This window comes from Hyla sarda, chromosome 12, assembly GCF_029499605.1.
Source record: "Hyla sarda isolate aHylSar1 chromosome 12, aHylSar1.hap1, whole genome shotgun sequence".
NCBI classification, from domain to species: Eukaryota; Metazoa; Chordata; class Amphibia; order Anura; family Hylidae; genus Hyla; species Hyla sarda.
Genome location: NC_079200.1, coordinates 27,409,630 through 27,430,554, shown reverse-complemented (window position 1 = coordinate 27,430,554; position 20,925 = coordinate 27,409,630). Strand labels below are relative to the sequence as shown.

The following is a 20,925-nucleotide window of genomic DNA, read 5'->3' as shown; positions in this document are numbered from 1 at the left end:
GCCTTCTCGGCCCAGGAAGAAGCCACCGCTCTGGTAGACTGAGCTGAAAAAAAGGAAGGTGGATCCTGATTCTTTGTAGTGTAGGCTAAAGGAATTGATGCCCTGATCCATCTACTAATAGAAGGTTTGGAAGCCTTTGTTAGGGACAGAAAACTGGACTAAAATATTTTCTGTAGAACGAACGTCCTTAGTAGAGTCCAGATTATTCAGGAGGCATCTTCTGACATCAAGGTTATGGAACTCGACTTCACCTTCATGTCCCGGCTCATCACAAAAAGAGGGAAGAATAATCTCCTGAGATTTATGAAACTCTGAAACCACTTTCGGCAGAAAAGATGGTGAAGTTCTCATTACTACTCGATCGTCTAGTATCTTGGTATAAGGAGGAAAGGCAGAGAGCGCTTGTAATTCTCCTACCCTCCAAGCCGTTGTTATTGCCAGGAGGAAGCACATCTTGAGGGCGAGCAACTTGATGGAGATAGAATCCAGAGGTTCAAATGGTCCTGACAAGGCTTCTAACACCAGATTCAAGTCCCAAGGGGGAACGGGAGGTCACGATAGAGGATTTAATCTTGTAGCCCCAGAAATAAAACGTTTAACTAAGATATTATCTGCTAACTTGCAGTTAAAAAAGGAACTAAGTGCTGAAATTTGGACTTTAAGGGTACTAGGACTTCGCTTCTTATCCAGGCCGAACTGGAGAAAATGAAGGATTTGAGGAATATTAGGGTCTCCCAATGGATTGACTGCAGGTCCCACTACTCTTAAGAAGGCTCTCCGTGTTCTTAGGTATATGGTGGATGTTAATTCTTTCTTACTTGCAAGTAAGGTGTTTATTACTTGGTCAGATAAGACTCTAGCTTTTAGAATTAACCTCTCAGCATCCAGGCTGTTAGATGAAGGTGAGCGGACTGAGGATGATGAACTGGTCCCAGGTACAGTAGATCCTCCCTGTCTGCACGAACCCACGATTGTGAGACTGACATTGTCCTTAGTAAGGTAAACCAGGGCCTTCGAGGCCAGTAGGGCGCTATCAATAGTACTAAGGCTCTGTCCTGTCTTATTTTTTTCAAGACGCGAGTGATAAGGCGAAGAGGTGGGAAAGCGTACCCTTTTTCTCTTCCCCAGTTCTGAGACAAGGCTTCTACTGCTGTCGGATAAGGCTGCTTTCACACTATGAATTTTTCCGTTTAGGAAGTTCCGTCACTACAGCTGCGAAACCCGGCCGTTACAAAACCCCCGTGGCTAAATTGCATTGCAGCCTATGGGGTTTTGTAACTGCCCGTTTGCACCCGTATATGCCCATAATTCATTACAGGCGCTATACAGTGACGGGACATCGTGGGGGAAAAATGACTGCATGCAGTCATTTTTCCGCCACGATGTCCCGTCACTGTATAACGCCCATAATGAATTATGGGCATATACGGGCAGTTACAAAACCCCATAGGCTGCAATGCAATTTAGTCACGGCCGTCAGGGGTTTTGTAACGGCCGGGTTTCGCAACTGTAGTGACGGAAGTTTCTAAACGGAGAAATTCATAGTGTGAAAGCAGCCTAATCCAGTGGGTTTAGAGAGTAGAACCTGTGATTCTTCCTGTTGTTTTCTGGAAGCAAAGAGATCTACAGAGAATTGTCCAAACCTTTCCTCTATCATCCTTTTTTAGACACCATTCAGACTGAAGAAGATGAACTCAGCTGAGGACGTCTGCCGCCTTGTTGTCTTCCCCTCTCAGGAGAACCGCAGAGAGATGCCAACCTGGCTTCTGCTAGGGAAAAAATCTGGAAAAAGAGATTTAACAAGGAGTCCGCTCTTGTCCCCCGTTTAAGTAAGCTACAGCGGTGGTGTTGTCTGAATATATCAGCACATCCTTCCCTTGGATTTGAGGAATAAGCAGAGATATTGCCTGGAACACTGTATAGAGCTCTGTAACTTGACGTAGACTGATGCATCTGAGGAGATCATCTGCCTTGAAGGAGACACTGACCGCAGGAGGCACCCCAACCCCAAGGACTGGAGTCTGTAGTTATACTCACTACTGACGAGGGAGACCAATGTACCCCTTGAGATAGGTTGTTGGGGGTTCATCCACCATATCAAGGAGACCCTTGCTTTTGAGGAAAGAGAAAATGTTTAGTTTAGTGATGAGGGATTGCCATCCCACTTTTGAAGGATATCTTTCTGCAACATCCTGGATCTGTACTGAGCCCACTTCACTGCTACGATACAAGTAGTCAGACCTAGTACTGACATTGCTTCCCTGAAGGTGCATAAGTGAGACCGGAAAAGAACTTCTATTCTGTCCTTGATGAGGATCTGTTTGGCTAGAGGCAGGAGGGAAAGCTGAGACACTGAATGCAGAGAGATGCCCAAAAAAACACACAGCCTGGAAGGGGTTAAAGTTTGACTTTTTTAGATTCAGATTCCAACCCAGGTCTTTAAATATAGAGCAAACTACTTGAATATTCAAACAAAGGGTTTCTGAGGAGTCTGATACAATCAGTAAATCATCCAGATATGGAACTAACCGGATGTTTTGGGTTCTTATGAAAGCTGCCACCTCAGCCATCACCTTGGCAAATACCCTTGGGGCTTGAGAGACCCCAAAGGGAAGGGCCTGATATTGTAAATGGACCCCTGCTCCTTCCATAAAGACCGCCACTCTTAGAAACTTTTGATGAGAGTTGTGGATGGGAATATGGTAGTAGGCGTCTGCTCAATCTACAGAGGCCATTATGCAATTTGGAAATAGAGGGATTGTGGATTTTAGGGACTCCATCCTGAATTTTTTTTTTTGACAGAAATTGTTACATTTTTTCATATTTATTATAACTCTGAAAGAACCATTGGGTTTCTTTTTATTAAGAGAAATAGAATCCCCTCCTCCCCCTGGGCGACTGGAACCAGAGATTTTATTTCTGCTAGCATGGCCTCTTGTTTCAGGGAATCTTTCACTATCCCAGTGGGGAAGAATCTGTCCAGAGGAAAAAAAAAAAACAACTCCAGAAGGAGACCCGATCTCAGGGTGGATAGAATCCAGGGGCTGGAAGACATTTTCTCCCAGGCCCCCGCAAACCTGGACAGACGCCCCCACTGGGAGAAAACCTTCATTGCTTGGGATCTTTGGGATTAGATTCTTTGTTGGGATTGAAGAGGAAACCTCTCCCTTTGCTAGGGACTTTAAATTTCCTATTGTCCATAAACTTCTGATTAGGTTTTCTGGGTTGTTTTTTGATACGAAAGGAATCAGGAGCACAACCCTCATTGGGAAATCCTTTCTTCCTATCAGAAACCTTCTCAATTACTTTGTCTATGATGGGACCAAAAAGGTGATCTCCAATGCAAGGGATGGGAACATAGTTTGCCTTTTGAGCCCACATAACCCTTCCACTGCTTAAGCCATGTGGCCCTCCTAGAAGAGTTGGATATAGCTGCTGTTTTGGCACCCAATATTAGAGAATCTACCGAGGAGTCTGCCAAAAAATCTACCGCCTTGGAAATCACAGGTAAAGATTTTAAGATCTCTTCTCCAGGGGTCTGGTTAACAAGATGGGTTTGTAATTATAAAAGCCAGACTCTTAAGGAGCGAGCGACATGTAGCAGCAAGTTGGTTCTGATAGAAGCTGTGACCGCCTCCCAAGTCTTTTTATTAAAGAACTCTGCTTTTTTGTCCATTGGATCAGATAGAGTTCCTAGATCTTCAAATGGCAAGGCGGATTTCTTAGTAATTTTAGGCACCGGGGCATCAATTAACGGGGCTCTATCCCATGACTTAGTGACTGACTCCTCAAAGGGGTACTTCCTCTTAAGGAGTTTAGGGAAAAAAATAATGATTTCTTCTCAGGATTTTCCCATTCCTTATTTGCTTGATACTTTTATGCAAATTAAATGTACAGGACTTCTTGGGGCCTAAGCCTTCACATAGGGCGTCCTCGGCCGTGACTGTCTCTCTGCTCTCCTCAAGATTAGCCATTAGGTGGATTGCTTTGAGGAGCTGATCAGAATTATCTGGAGAAAAGAGCAATTTGGATTTAAACTCTTCTTGCTCTTCATCAGAGGAGGAATATAGAGTAAGATTTTCCTCTTGAACACTAGGGGGAATGGAAATAGCAGTTGTGATCACAGAGGAGGCTGAAGCACCCACATTCCCGACAATTCCCAGTCCTTTAAGGCAGGGGTTCTCTACCAGGGGTACGGCAATTCGCTGATAAATAATGGCCATGTATTGGCCAGTATTTGTTAGCGCAGAGCAAGGATTTGACGCTGCGGTAGCTCACCATATTGTACCACCTCGGAGCCGTGGCAACTTTACGTGAGCTGCAGTGGCTGCCGGGCCTGATGCGTGACATCCCTGACGTTGCGCGGAGGTGCCGGCACAGCGCAGAAGGACATCACCCGTCAGTACGGCCCTCCAACTCCTGCCGAACGGCATAGACACAGGCCGGGTAAGCATGTTAAATGTAACATCTCATATATTGGCCCAGGGGGATCGGAGAGGGGGATAATGGCAAAAGGGGATCAGAGGGAAGGGGGAATAATGGCCACGATAACTTCAATACAGGTGTCGTGAGCGATTAGGTAAACAAATGTTTTCAAATAAACCGATGCCAGATTTGTAAATGACTTCTATTCAAAAATCTTAACCCTTCCAGTACTTATCAGCTGCTGTGTACTACAGAGGAAGTTTGTGTTTTTTTCAGTCTGAACACAGCGCTCTCTGCTGACCCCTTTGTCCATGTCAGGAACTGTCCAGAGCAGGAGAGGTTTCCTATGGGGATTTGCTCCTACTTTGGACAGTTCCTGACACAGACAGAGGTGTCAGCAGAGAGCACTGGAAGTGCTAAAAAAAAAAAAAAAAAAAAAAAAAAAAAAAAATTAATGGTGAACTTTTTTCAGAATACCACTTCTAAACACAACACAGCCAACTTTGAAGCAGATGGGCTACAGCAGCGGAAGACCACATCCTGTGCTACTCCAGTCAGCTAAGAACAGTACACTGAGGCTACAATTCACACAGACACCAAAATTGTACAATGGAAGACTGGATGAATGTTGCCTGGTCTGATGAGTTTTGATTCCAGCTGTGACATTCAGATGGCAGGGGCAGAATTTAGAGTGAACATGAAAGACTGGATCCATGCTTCCTTGTATCAATGGCTGATGGTGGTGTAATGGTGCGGGGGACATTTTCTTGGCACACTTTGGCTCCTTAGTACCAATTATGCATTGTTTAAACAACAGACTGAGTATTGTTTCTGACCATGTATATCCCTTTATCACCACAGTGGACCCATCTTTTGATGGCTACACATGGCCCAATATCACAATTCTCAACATCTCAAACATGGATATGCAGCCCACAAATCTGAAGCAACTGCAAGAAGCCATCATGTCTATATGGGTCAAAACCTGTGAAGAATGTTTCCAGCACCTCATAGAATGTATATCACGAAAAAGGCAAAAGGGGGTCAAACCTAATACTAGCAAGGTGTACCTAAAAAGTGACGTGTGTATATTACGGTATCTGTATGTATAATTATACTTACACTTTGCGATCATTGAGTAGCATGCCATTCATGGTCTGGATTGCCCGATTAGCAGCTTCTTGTGTCTCGAAGTGAACAAAACCATACCCCCTTGATCCATTTTCATCACAAACCACCTAGAAGATAAAGAATAGATCTTAATGGGTTACACCAACTGGTGCCAGAAAGTTAAACTGATTTGTATATTACTTCTATTTAAAAATCTTAACCCTTCCAGTACTTATCAGCTGCTGTATACAACAGAGGAAATTCCTTTCTTTTTGGATTTCTTTTCTGTCTGACCACAGTGCTCTCTGCTGACACCTCTGTCCATGTCAGGAACTGTCCAGAGCAGAAGAGGTTTGCTATGGGGATTTGCTCCTGCTCTTGACAGTTCCTGAAATGGACAGAGGTGTAAGCAGAAAGTCAGCAGACAGAAAGGAAATTCAAAAAGAAAAGAACTTCCTCTGTAGTATACAGCAGTTGATAAGTACTGGAAGGATTAAGATTTTTAAATAGTAATTAAAAAATCCGTTTACCTTTCTGGCACCAGTTGATTAAAAAAAAAAATTTCCAGGCAGTCGCCACACCCCCTTCCATAGACTGGCATTGAGGGGCGTGGCCGTGATGTCAAGAGGGGCGTGGCCAGCCCACGCAGAGCGAAAACAGCATTCAGAACATTTACTTCTGAACACTGGTCAGTGGAGTACCCCTTTAAAGCTCTGTTCACACTACAGTCAGAGGCTCTGGTCAGAGTATCACTAACGTCTGCAGAACTGGATGTACCCGGCACCACCCATGTCACTTGGACGAAGCGAACTAACCCCTAGCTTTTATGGCAAATGAATGGAGGAGTGCTTGACCTCTGGTGCTTCTCAATATAACAAGGGATGAAAGAACAAGAGCACCCACCATCCAAGGTATTCCTTTATATGTCTTTATTCACAGTGTTGCTGTTATATATGTTCCGCAGGAATAAAGACAAAAAGGAAGGCCATGGATGGTGAGTGCTCATTCTTTCATCCCTTGTTGCCTAATTTATTTGGTCAGAGTATGTCTGCAGTTGCATCATATTTAATGGGAAGAATAGCATCGGATGCAGCACTATCCTTTCCATCAAAATGATAAACAGAACCGACTAACCTTATCATAAGTCACCGAAGACTGTCTGGTGCTGCTAGTGACCAGCATGTGACAGATTTTATGACGGAGCAGAAAAACAAAAAGACTGACGGTAGTGTGAACTTAGTCTTACATGTGCACTTGCTGACAGCTGGCAGTGGATGACGCACAGGAAAAAGTTGATCAGGACAAAGCTTTCATTTACAAAAGTGCATCTGAAGTATAAGATCTGGAATCTATAGGCAAGTGCTCCACTTTTTCCTTTGCCCCAATTTTGGCCTCCTGCAAATGGACATTGGTGACTGAAATTTTGGCTGATCTAATTTACCTTACAAGATAAAATGTTCCCAAATGCTGAGAAGGTATCATACAAAGCTTTGTTGTCGATAGACTCATCTAGGTTCTTGATGAACACATTTCCTACACCAGATTTCCGAAGCCCAGGGTCCCTCTGAGACCACATGATGCGGATCGGCCGGCCTTTAATGACCTCAAAATTCATGGTGTCCAGAGCTCGCTCAGCTAGAAAAGAAGGTAATTGACAAAACATTAACACTGTATAATATATGTAACTTATGGAGGAAAATATGCACCTTATAGCCTAGTCAGGCTTGTTTCACACCGTGTTTGCTGTAATCATTGGAAAATCTCCATCAGTCGATAAGGAAAAAAGATATTATTTAATCCTGTTTGGGTGGATCCTATCGGGAATTTGCAATATTCCACAGAGCACAATCCAGAAAGAAAATGCATGAACTTTATATGTCCTTTAAAGTGTACCTGTACTTCAAAAAGATTTTAAAAACTGGCATGGTTTTTGTAGGTTAACCCTTCAAAGAGGTGAGAAGGTGATTTTAGTGCTTTCACTGCTGTTAAGAGCACCCTCCATGGTGCACTGACTAGAAACAGGCTTTTTGCCAGCAGTATGCGCACAAGTACTTCATTTCCCTTACTTAACAGGAAAGCACACACTCCTCTCTGCTATGCAATGACAGTTTTCATGAAAATGCACTGGACTGAACAGGTTGGCACTGTGGTGTGGGATGATTTACTGTCTTGCACTATAGATATCATTTGGAGGGGATAATGATGCACTCAGCTTGCAAGGTGTTATGAGAGAAAAAACAGCAGCATCACAGTGAGAAATAGGTTACCCTAAGCACTGAACTGCTGCTGCTGCTGCTGATGATGATGATGGCAAGCCTGCTGACTAAATGACAGGGAAGCTTACATTCAGGAGGCAGAACTGTAGGTGCAAAAGTATTTACATACAAGGGACAAGTGCTCAAGGCTGTATGGGCAGTGAGATAAGAGGCCTTGATTTACCTTTTAAGCACTGTATGAATCCTCTGGAGAAGACAGACAGGCTCAACGATTGCAGGTACACAACCCAGGCTCTCTTACTCACTTTCTCTTTCCTGCACATAGTGCCCCAAGCTCCTGAGTTCTAATCTCTTGGTTACTAGAGATGGACTGAGCCTAACAAACAATGGACAGCAGATTGTTGGAAAGTGAGACACCTAGTGGGCAAGACTTTAGAATGTTTTTTTCTTAGCGTAAGGAGTAATTTTTTGGTAAAGTAAGTGATATACAAAAAATACAAACAGGCTATCAAGCCACAGATCAGATTATATATATATATATATATATATATATATATATATATATATATATATATACATATACAATGTGGAGTCCCGACACATACCTTTGTCTGTAAATGCAAAAAACACAGTGTGAAAAGAGCCTCAAACTGCCTAGATATACAGGCCGGAACGTGTAAACTTACCATCTGCTGGTTGCTGGAAATTGATGTAGGCATAGCCAAGGGACCGGCGTGTAGAGATGTCACGGCATACTCTGATGGACATTATTGGGCCGGCTGGAGAAAACTTTTCATACAACATTGCTTCTGTTACATCTACATGCAGATCACCTACATACAGCGAGGCCAGTGGGTATCCCGCCCCTGTTGCATTCATGGTTTGCTAAGAAAGGATTTAAAGGTTATAATCATCTCAATTTGGCAAAATGTGTCATGTGACCATTATGGGCAACTGATATTTATTTCTATAGGACTGAGATGGCAGGAGAGTACAACATTATGTAAGGCCAGATTCACAATGCAATATGATGGAATTTCATAGGGATCAATGATACTGTCTCTTCAGGCAGATTTTGGATCGGGGGGACGGACGGACGTGCAGCAATAATATGGACACAGATGTACCAATATTACAATCTTGAGAAACTGAATATGAATTCTACAAACCAAAAGCTGGGTTCACACTGGCGCAATTCAGTGGCATTTTTGCGACCATATTATGGCCACAAGTCCTGGTCTGACCACGGTGTGATGACCCCAACTGACAGACTCACTAAGATCCTCAAATAAATAAATAAATACATTTTTACAGGCAAAACAAGATTCAAACTTCCCAAAAACCTTGAAAAGAACTGCAGTTTTTTTGACAAAAACAATCCAAACAATGCCCTGGCGATTTATTACACATTATGACTGTAAAATTAAAGAGGTCGTCAATCCCCAGGCAAAAAATGTAAAACTGGCACATGGTAAGGCTGGGTTCACACTACGTTTATCATATACGGGAAGCAGATCCGTCTGGCAGATGGGAAAACCAGGGGGCTCCCGTATCCCAGCCGGACCCGGCCCGCATCTCATTCATTTGATTGAGACGGAGTCAGATAGTGACAAATTTTTACCCCGTGACCGGACCTAAAACCATGGTATACCGCGGTTTTAGGTTCAGTCACAAAACCGGATACGGGGCAAAAATGAGCCGACCAGACTCACTATCTGACTCCGGTTGGCTCATTCAAATGGGAGCACCCGGTTTTCCCATCTACCAGCCGGATCCAGTCCCCGTATATAATAAACATAGTGTGAACCCAGCCTGAGAAAGTTTTCAAAAAGTAGTCCTACTCACCTGTCCCAGGCCTTCCATTTACTACTGCTTCCTGTAACACGTTGTACTTGCAGCAAATGCCCACTCACCGTCCAATCACTGCCCGGGGTTGGCTGAACAGACAGTACCCTATAGGGAAGCCTTACAGGAAACAACTAAGCATCAGAAAGGCAGTTGTGGGGAATTGGTGCAGGAGAGTAATCACTTTATCTTTATGTCTTACTGAGCCAAAGGGGCTATCCAAGAATAGATAAACAGAGCTGATTTCTTCCAAAAACAGTGCCACACCTGTCTCCAGGTTGTGTGTAGTATTGCAGCTCAGCTTCATTAAAATTAATGGAGATAAGTTGTAATACCCCACAAAAACTGAGTACAGGGGTGGTGATGTTTTTGGAAGAAATGAGCAAACATTTTCCCATTGGGAACAAAAAAGGCCTTTTATGTCTCATAATAATGGCCAAGATACAGACTGTGAACATAGCCTTATAAATACAATATGTCTGGTACAGCAGAACCGAGTAGACTTCAATTTTACAAGTTCCAAGAGGTGACTGTAGCCATAAAGGTGATTAACGGCAGCACACTTACCTGTCCAAATATAGAATAGAATCTCCCAATAGTGGACACTTACAGGGAAAAAAGCATTCACTATTGGGAGATATCCCCTATTGGAAAAAGGCTCAAAAATCTCTCTAAATGACCAAATACTGTACTCACTCGGGAGTGTAATTCCCTACAAAACATAAAAAAACGATATTACAGTAGAATCTCCCAGTGCCGTTTAATCACCCCTTATCACCACCGATACCATTTTATTCCCCAATCTTGATCCCTCCAATGCTACTTCTTCCTCTCCCCTTGAACCCCTTGTGCCACATTTCACCTTGATTTCCCCCCATGCCATTTCACCTTTATCCTCTTGTACCACTTTATTCTCACTGTGCCAGATCACCCCCCCCCCCTTACCCCCTGTGCCACATAACTTCCCTTTCATCCCCCCCACAACATTCCATTCCCCTTATATTATCCTCTGTGCAAAGACATCACCCCCTCTTTACTACCCCGTGTCATTTCATCCCCCCATTTCATTCCCCCTTTATCCCCCTGTGCCACTATATTCACCCTGTGTCCTGTGCCAAATCATTCCCCAATTACCCCTTGTGCTACATCACTTTTCCCTTCAATCCTCCCCCTGTTCTTCTTACCTGGCCAGCAGGCTCAGGTGCAGGTTTTGGTGTTCTCCTGACATCCCCTGAGCTGCACTCACTAAGAGGGGGGAAAGAAATGGCAAAAGGGGTGGTAAAGAGGGGGTGATGAATTTGCACAGAGGGTAATAAAGGGAGAATGAAGTGGCATGGGGGGATCAAGGGGAAATTATGTGGCACAGGGGGTAATAAGAGGGTGGGGGTGATTTGGAACTGGGGGAATAGAGTGGCATGGGGGGGGGATCAGAGGGTGGCGAATGATGCGGCCAGTGGATGTACAGAAGAAGGAGACTTTCTGTCCTGGGGCTGCAGCACGAGCCAGGGTCCACTGGGAGCAGTGGCCGCTTACTGGGGTACTGGCTGTACCCCCCTTACAGCTGTCCTGTGTACAAGGTAGGGCGGCACAAAAGCTAGGTTGTCCCCTGTTGGGTGTGTTTTGTCCTCTATTGGCTGTGTCCTCAGCTGCTATTGGGAGTGTCCCCTATTCGGAGGGTGCAAATACATCAATTCTTATGGGACACTTTCGGTGAATAAAAGTCTGTCCCGTATTGGGAGGTGTCCACTAAGGGAGATTTTACTTTGTTTGTTTGTTATATAACAATGTGTGTATGTATGTTCCAGCATCACTTCCAAACGACTAAAGATATTAACATGAAACTTGGCCACATGTTACTTATATGTCAATAACAAACATAGGACTGGTGATTTAACCCTTACTCACCCCCATTTGCCAGGGTTGGGGTTTTTGCTTAAAGTCCCATACAAGTCTATGGGAAATATATGTTACTACATAACTTCCAAACGGCTGGAGATATTTCGATAATACTTGGTCACATGTTACTTATATGTCCACTTAAAATATAGGATAGTTAATTTAACCCTTAACTGTCCCCATTTGTGAGGGTCAGGGTTTTTGTTTAACCCCTTAAGGACACATGACGTTCTCATACGTCTCCATGTCCGAGTCCTTAAGGACACATGAGGTATGAGAACGTCATGCTCTTTCCCGACCCCCGCAGCCATCTGGAGCGGAGCCGGTGCCCGATGCCTGCTGAAATCGATCAGCAGGCATCACGGCATATCGCCCAGGGGGGTCATGATGACCCCCCCCATGTCGGCAATTGCAGGGCACCGCTCGTCAATTCAGACGAGCGATGCGCTGCGATTCCGTTCCCTGCCCCTCATCAATTCAGACGAGCGATGCGCTGCGATTCCATTCCCCGCCGCTCGCCGGGCGGAGATCGGAGCCGGATGTCTGCTGATTTCATTCAGCAGACATCCCGGCAGTGTGCCGGAGGAGGTCCGGAGGACCTCCTATATCGGCGAACGCTGCAGGACGCCGGTAACTACTTACCGGCGTTCTGCAGCGGTTCGGCGTCATCAGGGTCACGTGTGACCCTGTGACCCGGATATAGATGGTGACTGGTGGTGTAGTATACACCACCAATCACCATCCGTGCTGTACTGGGGCTGGCATTGTGGCCACCCCCCTCAGTACAGTTGTGATTGGGTGGCCAAAGTGGCCACACCAATCACAGTGTAATGGGAGGGGATGGTGGGGGCTAGGAGCATGTTGCTCCGTTCTGCCCGCCATTCCACAGAGATCTGGCGAGCAGGACGAAGCCCCGTGCTGCCCACCATCCCCTCACTGTAAAAAAAAGTGCCCCTTGCCCCCTTTCTGTGGCCCCTTGGCACAGAAATCCCCAGGGATAGCTTTAGATTTAGGTAGGGACAGGTTAGGGTTAAAAAAAATATATAAATATATGTATATATATATATATTTTTTTTTTTTCTCCACGTACCTCAGTGGGTGTCCGTGGGTCCGTAGCACCTTTAGCTGCGTGACCCCGGCCATGCTGGGTCGCTGCGGTCTGCCGCCAGCCTTTTTTTTTTTTGGCGCAGATCTTTTTTTTCCCTAAGCGTGTGTGCGGACCCTCAGTTATAAAAGAGCGGTCCACCACCGTTTGTTAAAGCCCACCCGCCGCTGATCAGTCCCTGTGCCCCATGCTAGTATGAGTCCCCCTGGCGCTCATACTAGTGAAGCCCCCCAGCCAAGATCACTGGTACATCGTACCAGAGAACTTGTCTGGACTCAGCCAGCGGACCACGAGCCCGTGATTCCTGAGTTTGTTGGCGACTCAGGAATCAAAATTAACATCGTCGGGTTCACTGAAAAGGACTTTTTCGGTCATTTTTTCAGTGACGACTTTGTTAATTTGATGGTTACACAGACGAATCTGTATGCCCAACAGTTCATCGACGCTAACCCGGGCTCACTTTTAGCTAGACCCGGTGGCTGGACTCCAGTCGATGCAGCCGAAATGAGGACCTTTTGGAGCCTCACGCTGCATATGGGTATAGTTAAAAAACCCAGTGTCAGGCAATATTGGACTGGGGACATCTTTTACCAGACACCCCTCTACAGTATGGCCATGACACATCACCGGTTCGAGGCCATTCAGAGATGTTTGCATTATGCTGATAATGCGGCATGTCCCCCCCGAACTGATCCCGCGTATGACCGCCTGTATACAATCAGGTCGGTCATCAATCACTTCGGGGCCAGATTTTGAGAGGCCTATGTCCTGGGGCGGGAGGTCTCTATTGATGAGTCTCTCATCAGCTTCAAGGGGAGACTCAGCTTCCGGCAATACAAGCGAGCGCGGTATGGCGTGAAGATGTATAAACTTTGCGAGAGTACCTTAGGGTACACTTGCAAGTTTATAGTGTATGAGGGACGAGATTCCCGTTTTGAACCCCCAGAATGTCCCCCCACTCTGGGTGTTAGCGGGAAAATCGTTTGGGGCCTTTTGCACCCATTGCTAGATAAAGTTTACCACCTTTACGTGGATAACTTTTATACTAGTATCCCTCTCTTTTCATCCCTCGCCGCCAGATCCACGGTCGCTTGTGGGACAGTCCGGAAGAATCAAAGAGGCCTTCCACCCCATCGGTACCGCGAGGTACCGCGGGACCGGTCCTCAAGCCCGATTGTATTCTGGACTAAAATCGGTATATGGGGGGAGTTGATCTTTCTGATCAAGTCCTCAAACCATATAACGCCATGCGGAAAACACGCGTATGGTATAAAAAGGTTGCGGTCTACATGGTACAGGTTGCCATGTACAACTCTTTTATACTGTACCAGAACGCTGGCAACACAGGGACATACCTGCAGTTCCAAGAGGTAGTTCTAAAGGCCATCATCTATGGTGACCGCCAAAGAGCGGGTCAGAGCACCTCTGGAACTTTAGGTCCCCGGATCGTCCCCGTCCAACACTTTCCAGGTGTGATCCCCAACACTGGAAGGTCAGGACGAACCCAGAACAGATGCAGAGTGTGTCACAGGAAGGGGAGACGGAGGGACACCACCATTCAGTGTGACACTTGCCCCGATAATCCAGGCCTCTGCATAGGCTGCTTCAGGGAGCATCACACTTCCATGGAGTACTAAATTTTCCATCCTTTGCCCTAAATTTAATTCCCCAGAATTCGGCTCCAATGTACCAGTCCAGGGTACATTGTCTTCCAAATTTTATACCAAAATACCCTACCCCCAAAAAAATCAAACCCAAAACCTCTTTCCCTATGCCCCTCATAATATCTTTTTCCCCCCAAAAATGGGTCATGGGACACAGAGTCAACAGCATTGGAGGTTTGCAGTTGCCTTAAATGCGCAACGCTCTCTCTCCACCTGAGCGGGTTGCGCATTTGAGGTAACAGAATAGGGACGGCCCCATACATCCCCTTCCCAGAATGATGATTCAGAGTATAGAGTTTGGGGCGGGCATCATTTTTACTTTTGGCTGTACTCTGGGACATCATTCTGGGAAAATAATTGGCATATCAGTAAAATTGCAATTTTCTTCCCCCCCCCCCCCCCCCATAGTACTCTTCATCCATTCCTGGAAAATAAATGAAGGGAACACCCGTCTGTTCCAAATCTCTACTTCACCCCTATACACCTTCCCTAGGGGGTGCACTGTTTGTAGTATTCTCACATGTGGGTGTTCCTTTCTTGTATTTTCCTCTGAATGTATGTAACTGTTAGGTCCGTAACAAACATCCGCCTCAAATGTGAAGAGTTCTCGCTCATGACCTCTGTCGTATTTCCAGGCGACAATTCGGAGTCACATGTTAGTTGTTTCCAGAAAAATGAAGCAGAGCATAGGTTGAAAATTGCAATTTTCAAAAGCTACCCTTCATCCATTCCTGGAAAATAAATTTAGGAAACACCTGTGCGTTAAAAATGTCGTCTTTACCCCTATACCGATTCCTCAGGGTGGGTACTTTCTGTAATGGAGTCACATGTGGGTGTTTCATTTTTGTATTTTCCTCGGAATGTATGTAACCGTCAGCTACTGATATGCCATAGGTCACAAATACAAAGTGACCTCTATGACTTCTGAGCCTTGTTGTGCGCCCGTCCAGCACGTTACCCCATATGTGGATGTATTTTTATAGTCAGGGGGAAAAGCCCTCCAAAATTTGTAACCCAATTTATCATATTACTCCTTGTGAAAATGTTAATAATTGGGTAACCCCAGCATTTTACTGTAAAAAAATACATTTTTCAATTCATGGCCCACTTTTCAAAAAACCTGTGAGGTGTTATTTCCCACTGTACCCCTTGTTATGTTCATTGACGGGTGTCGTTTCTAAAATGGTGTCACATGTAGGTTTTTTTTTGCACAATGGGGGCTTTATAAATGCACATGACCCCCGACTTCAATTACAACAAAATTTTCACTCCTTCTATTCTGAGCATTGTAGTGCATCCACAGAGCAATTTACATCCATATATGGGGTATTTTTTTTCTCAGACAAAATTGTTCTACAAATTTTGGGGGCCTTTTGCCCTATTACCCAATGTGAAAATGAAACATTTGGGGTAACACTATCAATATAGTGCAAAAAAAATAAAATTTTTCACTTTTACGGCCCACTGTTCAAAAAACCTGTGAGGTGTAAGTACTCAGTAACACTGTTACGTTCCCCGAGGGGTCTAGTTTCCAAAATGTAATGCCATGTGTTTTTTTTTTTTTTTTCTACTGTCCTGGCACCATAGGGGCTTCCTAAATGCGGCATGCCCCCAGAGCAAAATTTGTAACTCCTCCTCTTCTGAGACCTGTAGTGCGCCAGCAGAGCACTTTTCACCCCCATATGGGGTGTTTTCTGAATCGGGAGAAATTGGGCTTCTAATTTATTTATTTTTTTCTGCTTTAACCCTTTGTAAAAATGAAAATTTTTTGGAAAAACAAGCATTTTCGGTAAAAAAATTTTTTTTTTACATATGCAAAAGTCGTGAAACCCCTGTGGGGTATTCAGGTTTACTTTACCCCTTGTTACGTTCCCTAAGGGGTCTAGTTTCCAAAATATAATGCCATGTGTTTTTTTTTTTTGCTGTCCTGGCACCATTGGGGGCATGCCGCATTTAGGAAGCCCCTGAGCAAAATTTGCTTCCAAAAAGCCAAATGTGCCTACTACTCTTCTGAGACCTGTGAGTGAGCCAGTAGAGCACTTTTCACCACCATATGGGGTGTTTTCTGAATTGAGATAAATTGGGCTTCAAATTTTGGGGGGTATTTTCTGCTATTACCCTGTTTAAAAATTTAAATATTTTGGAAAAACAAGCATTGTATGTAAAAAAAATTTTTGCAAAAGTCATGAAACACCTGTGGGGTATTAAGGCTCACTTAATTCCTTGTTACGTTCCCTGAGGGGTCTAGTTTCCAAAATGGTATGCCATGTGTTTTTTTTTTGCTGTTTTGGCACCCTAGGGGCTTCCTAAAGGTGACATGCCCCCCAAAAACTCTCTCCAAAATCCCCTTGTAGCTCCTTTGCTTCTGAGCCCTCTACTGCACCCTCCGAACACTTTACATAGACATATGAGGTATGTCCTTACTCGAGAGAAATTTGGCTACAAATACAAGTAAAAATTTTCTCCTTTTACAACTTGCAAAAATTCAAAAATTGGGTCTACAATAACATGCGAGTGTAAAAAATGAAGATTTTGAATTTTCTCCTTCACTTTGCTGTTATTCCTGTGAAACACCTAAAGGGTTAAAACACTTACTGAATGTCATTTTGAATACTTTGGGGGGTGCAGTTTTTATAATGGGGTCATTTATGGGGTATTTCTAATATGAAGACCCTTCAAATCCACTTCAAACTGAACTGGTCACTGAAAAATAGTGAGTTTGAAAATTTAGTGAAAAATTTGAAAATTGCTGCTGACCTTTGAAGCCCTCTGGTGTCTTCCAAAAGTAAAAACACGTCAATTTTATTATGCAAACATAGAGTAGACATATTGTATATGTGATCCAAAAAAAACTTTATTTGGAATATCCATTTTCCTTACAAGCAGAGAGCTTCAAAGTTAGAAAAATGCTAAAATTTTCATTTTTTTTCATCAAATTTTGGGATTTTCACCATGAAAGGATGCAAGTTACCATAAAATTTTACCACTATGTTAAAGTAGAATATGTCACGAAAAAAACTATCTCGGAATCAGATTGATAACTAAAAGCATTCCAGAGTTATTAATGTTTAAAGTGACAGTGGTCAGATGTTCAAAAACGCTCTGGTCCTAAGGTGTAAAATGGCCTGGTCCTTAAGGGGTTAAAGTCCCATGCAAATCAATGTGAAATGTACGTTCCCACATAACTTCCGTATGGCTGGAGATATTTCAATAATACCTGGTACACATTATTTATATGTCAAATAAAAAGATATGATAGCAAAATTAACTCTTACCTACACCCTTACATAAAAGATGGGTTTTTGTTTCAAGTCCCATGTGAGTATATGGGACTTGCAGTACCTTACTCCACAAGCTCTGCATCTCCTGGTGAATGTGTCAATCCGGCTTGCAAGCCACACCCCATCTGACAAAGACGTGGGGACGGGATATGAGAACAATATATGGGGATGGGATAGGAAGTCAAAAGCTTCCTCCTTTGTTGATTTTCCTCCCCAACAAGGATGAGGAAGGAAAGACCGGGCAACGCCGGGTACTCAGCTAGTGTGTATGTATATATATATATATATATATATATATATATATATATACAGTAATAGATGATGCTAAGGACCAATTTCTCACTCTGCAGCCTCTCTGACTGCCATCAGCGCATCCTCTGTGGATGCACTGTCTCCATAGACTGCGATGCATTTCAGAGCGGATTCCACCAAAAGAACAAACATGTTTTTGGTGGAGTCTGGGGTCCGGAATTTCTAAGTGTGAATGGTGCAGCAGAATCCCATTGAGAACGAAAGGGGGCTGATGCACCGTATTTTCCCAACAGAATTCCACTAGGCACGTCAGTATTGTAACTGGGCCCTTATAGAGCCGTACTCTGCTTCATGTGAACAGATAGGAAAAAGGCACTGCTTTAAAACCTGGCACACTGCGACCCGGACATTTCGCCAAACCTCCAGCTTTATCAAAGGGTGAGTGCAGTACACTGGCTCATTTCTTCCCACTGACCTGTATACCAGAGATTGGTTAAACCACACTGTCATTTTAACTCTTATTTCTCTATTTTGGTCTATAGTTTTCAATAAAAGCTATGTTTTATTGAATTTTTACTTCCTACTGGCCTTTTTTTTAATAGTTTGGCTTGACTTGCTGGTGGCTTAAGGAACCTATTTTGAGCTTAGCCTAAGGGTATGTTCACACAGTGGAATTTTTGCTTTCTCAGAAAATAGAATTCAGCCAAAATTCAAGCCCCGATGATTTCTATGGGATTCCACCATAGATTTATTTGATATTTCTGCCGAATGCAAATTTTCCGTTGTCTGAATAGGACAGCTGAATCCCATTCAAATCAATAGTATTAAATTGAGAGAATTTCCAGGGGAATTATTCCACAAAATTTTGCACGGAAATTCTGCAGTGTGAACATACCCTTAGGGTTCTCTTACACTGGCAGATTAATGTCCCGTTACAAGCGCCAATTGACTATTTACAAGACAAGTGGGACGCCTTCAAAACACCATTTACACAAGAAAGTGCGCTGCTGTCAACCATCTTCAGGGCTGCTCCATCTACACCAGTGGTCTCCAAACTGCGCCCCTCCAGATGTTGCAAAACTACAACTCCCAGCATGCCCGGACAGCCAAAGGCTGTCCGGGCATGCTGTGAATTGTAGTTTTGCAACATCTGGAGGGCCGCAGTTTGGAGACCACTGATCTACACGATCAGCTGAAGCATAAGCTATTGCCCATTGATCAGCCGATCCCTGGGCCTTTAAAGGGGTACTCCGCCCCTAGACATGTTATCCCCTATCCAAAGGATAAGATGTCAGATCACCGGGGTCCCGTTGCTGGGGACCTCGGCTGCGGCACCCCTCTATCATTACTGCACAGAGCACGCTCGCTCTGTGTGCACGCTCGCTCTGTGTGTAATGACCGGCGATACAGGGGCTGGAGCATTGAGACGTCACGGCCCGCCCCCTTAATACCACCACCACACCCCCAATGGCCACCACACCCCCTGCCATAGACTTCAATTGAGGGGGCGGGTCGTGACATCACGAGGGGGTGGAGCCGTGATGTAACGATGCTCCGGCCCCTGTATTGCCCGTCATTACGCACGGAGCGAGTTAGCTCTGTGAAGTAATGATGGCGGGGTGACGCAGTGGAGATCCCGGGGATCCCAAGCAGCGGGACCGCGGCAATCTGAGATCTTATCCCCTATCCTTTGGAAAGGGGATAAGTTGCTAGGGGCGGAGTACCCCTTTAAAGGGGTACTCCGCTGCTCAGAGTTTGAAACAAACTGTTCAGAACGCTGGAGCTAGGAGCTCATGATGCCACGCCCCCTCCCATAGACTTGCATTGAGGGGGTGGGGCGTGACGTTACAAGCTCCCGGGGCCGGGGTTGGGAACAGTGTGTTCCTAACGCTGAGCAGCGGAATACCCCTTTAATATAAGCCAATAGCCAAGACAGAACGTTCATTTGGCCAACTATCACCCCTGTAAAGGACCCTAAAGCACAGTCACCTCTAGGAACCTGTAGAGTTGAGCTCTCCTCTTCAGATCGGGCACGGAAAGACGGAGTCCACGGTGGGCTGTGGTGTCAACCATACAACAGTCGTATTAACCCTTTCCCAACACATTAGGTACATTTACATCATGGTCAGGCTTGGGAGTATGCTAGGCCTGGCGTACGCAGGTGCTGGCTATCTTTTGCAGCATAACTGACATTGGAGATGACATTAAAGGAGTACTCCGCAGATCAGCGTTTGGAACAAACTGTTCCGAACGCTGGAGACGGTGCAAGGCGCTTGTGACGTCTTAGCTTCGCCCCCTCAATGCAAGTCTATGGGAGGGGGCGTGACGAGTCATTGGTGGTGCAGTGGCCACATCAGATTTCAAAACGAGGGGGTCCGTCGGGGCCACTACAACACCAATGATGGGTTGTCAGGGCAGCCCAAGACCTAAAAGGGGTACTCCGCTGGAAAAAAAAATTTTTAAATCAACTGGTGCCAGAAAGTTAAACAGATTTGTAAATGACTTCTATTTAAAAATGTTAATCCTTCCAGTACTTAGCTGCTGTATTCTGCACAGGAAGTTCTTTTCATCTTGAATTTCCTTTCTGTCTGACCACAGTGCTCTCTGCTGACACCTCTGTCCATTTTAGGAACTGTTCAGAGCAGGAGCAAATCCCCATGGCAAACCTCTCCTGCTCTGGACAGTTCCTAAAATGGACAAAGGTGTCAGCAGAGAGCACTGTGGTCAGACAGAAAGGAAATTCAAAAAGAAAAGAACTTCCTTTGGAGCATACAGAAGCTTATAAGAACTAGAAGGATTAAGATTTTTTAAATAGAAGTCATTTACAAATCTGTTTAACTTTCTGTCATCAGATTTTAGAAAAAAAAAAAAAATGTTTTCCAGTGGAGTACCCCTTTAACTAGGCCTCACCGTCTGCTGTGACTTAGCAATTGACTCATCGATCTCACAGATCAATGTAATGCATAGACATTACATTGATCTATATAAGCAACTGAACAACCAGGGGGCTAAAAATAAAAAAGTAAACACGATTTTTAAAATATATAAAAAAAAAAAACATTTTCGAAAATAAAAATAAAATTATTAAAGGGGTATTCCAGGCATAAACTTTTTTATATATATCAACTGGC

General features: G+C 44.5%; 1 protein-coding gene across 6 annotated transcripts in view; it reads right to left on the bottom strand.

Moving 5' to 3' along the window:
* PABPC1L (poly(A) binding protein cytoplasmic 1 like) overlaps positions 1-20,925 on the bottom strand; it is a 63,782-nt gene that overhangs the window by 38,065 nt on the left and 4,792 nt on the right. For all 6 annotated transcript variants that reach the window (XM_056548507.1, XM_056548501.1, XM_056548504.1 and 3 more), the window contains exons 2-5: positions 9,597-9,716; positions 8,438-8,636; positions 6,977-7,170; positions 5,548-5,663 (exon numbers count right to left, since the gene is read on the bottom strand). In XM_056548507.1, the coding sequence (XP_056404482.1) occupies positions 5,548-5,663; positions 6,977-7,170; positions 8,438-8,636; positions 9,597-9,614 (527 nt within the window). In that variant the 5' untranslated portion in view covers positions 9,615-9,716. The remainder of the gene's footprint in view (positions 1-5,547; positions 5,664-6,976; positions 7,171-8,437; positions 8,637-9,596; positions 9,717-20,925) is intronic.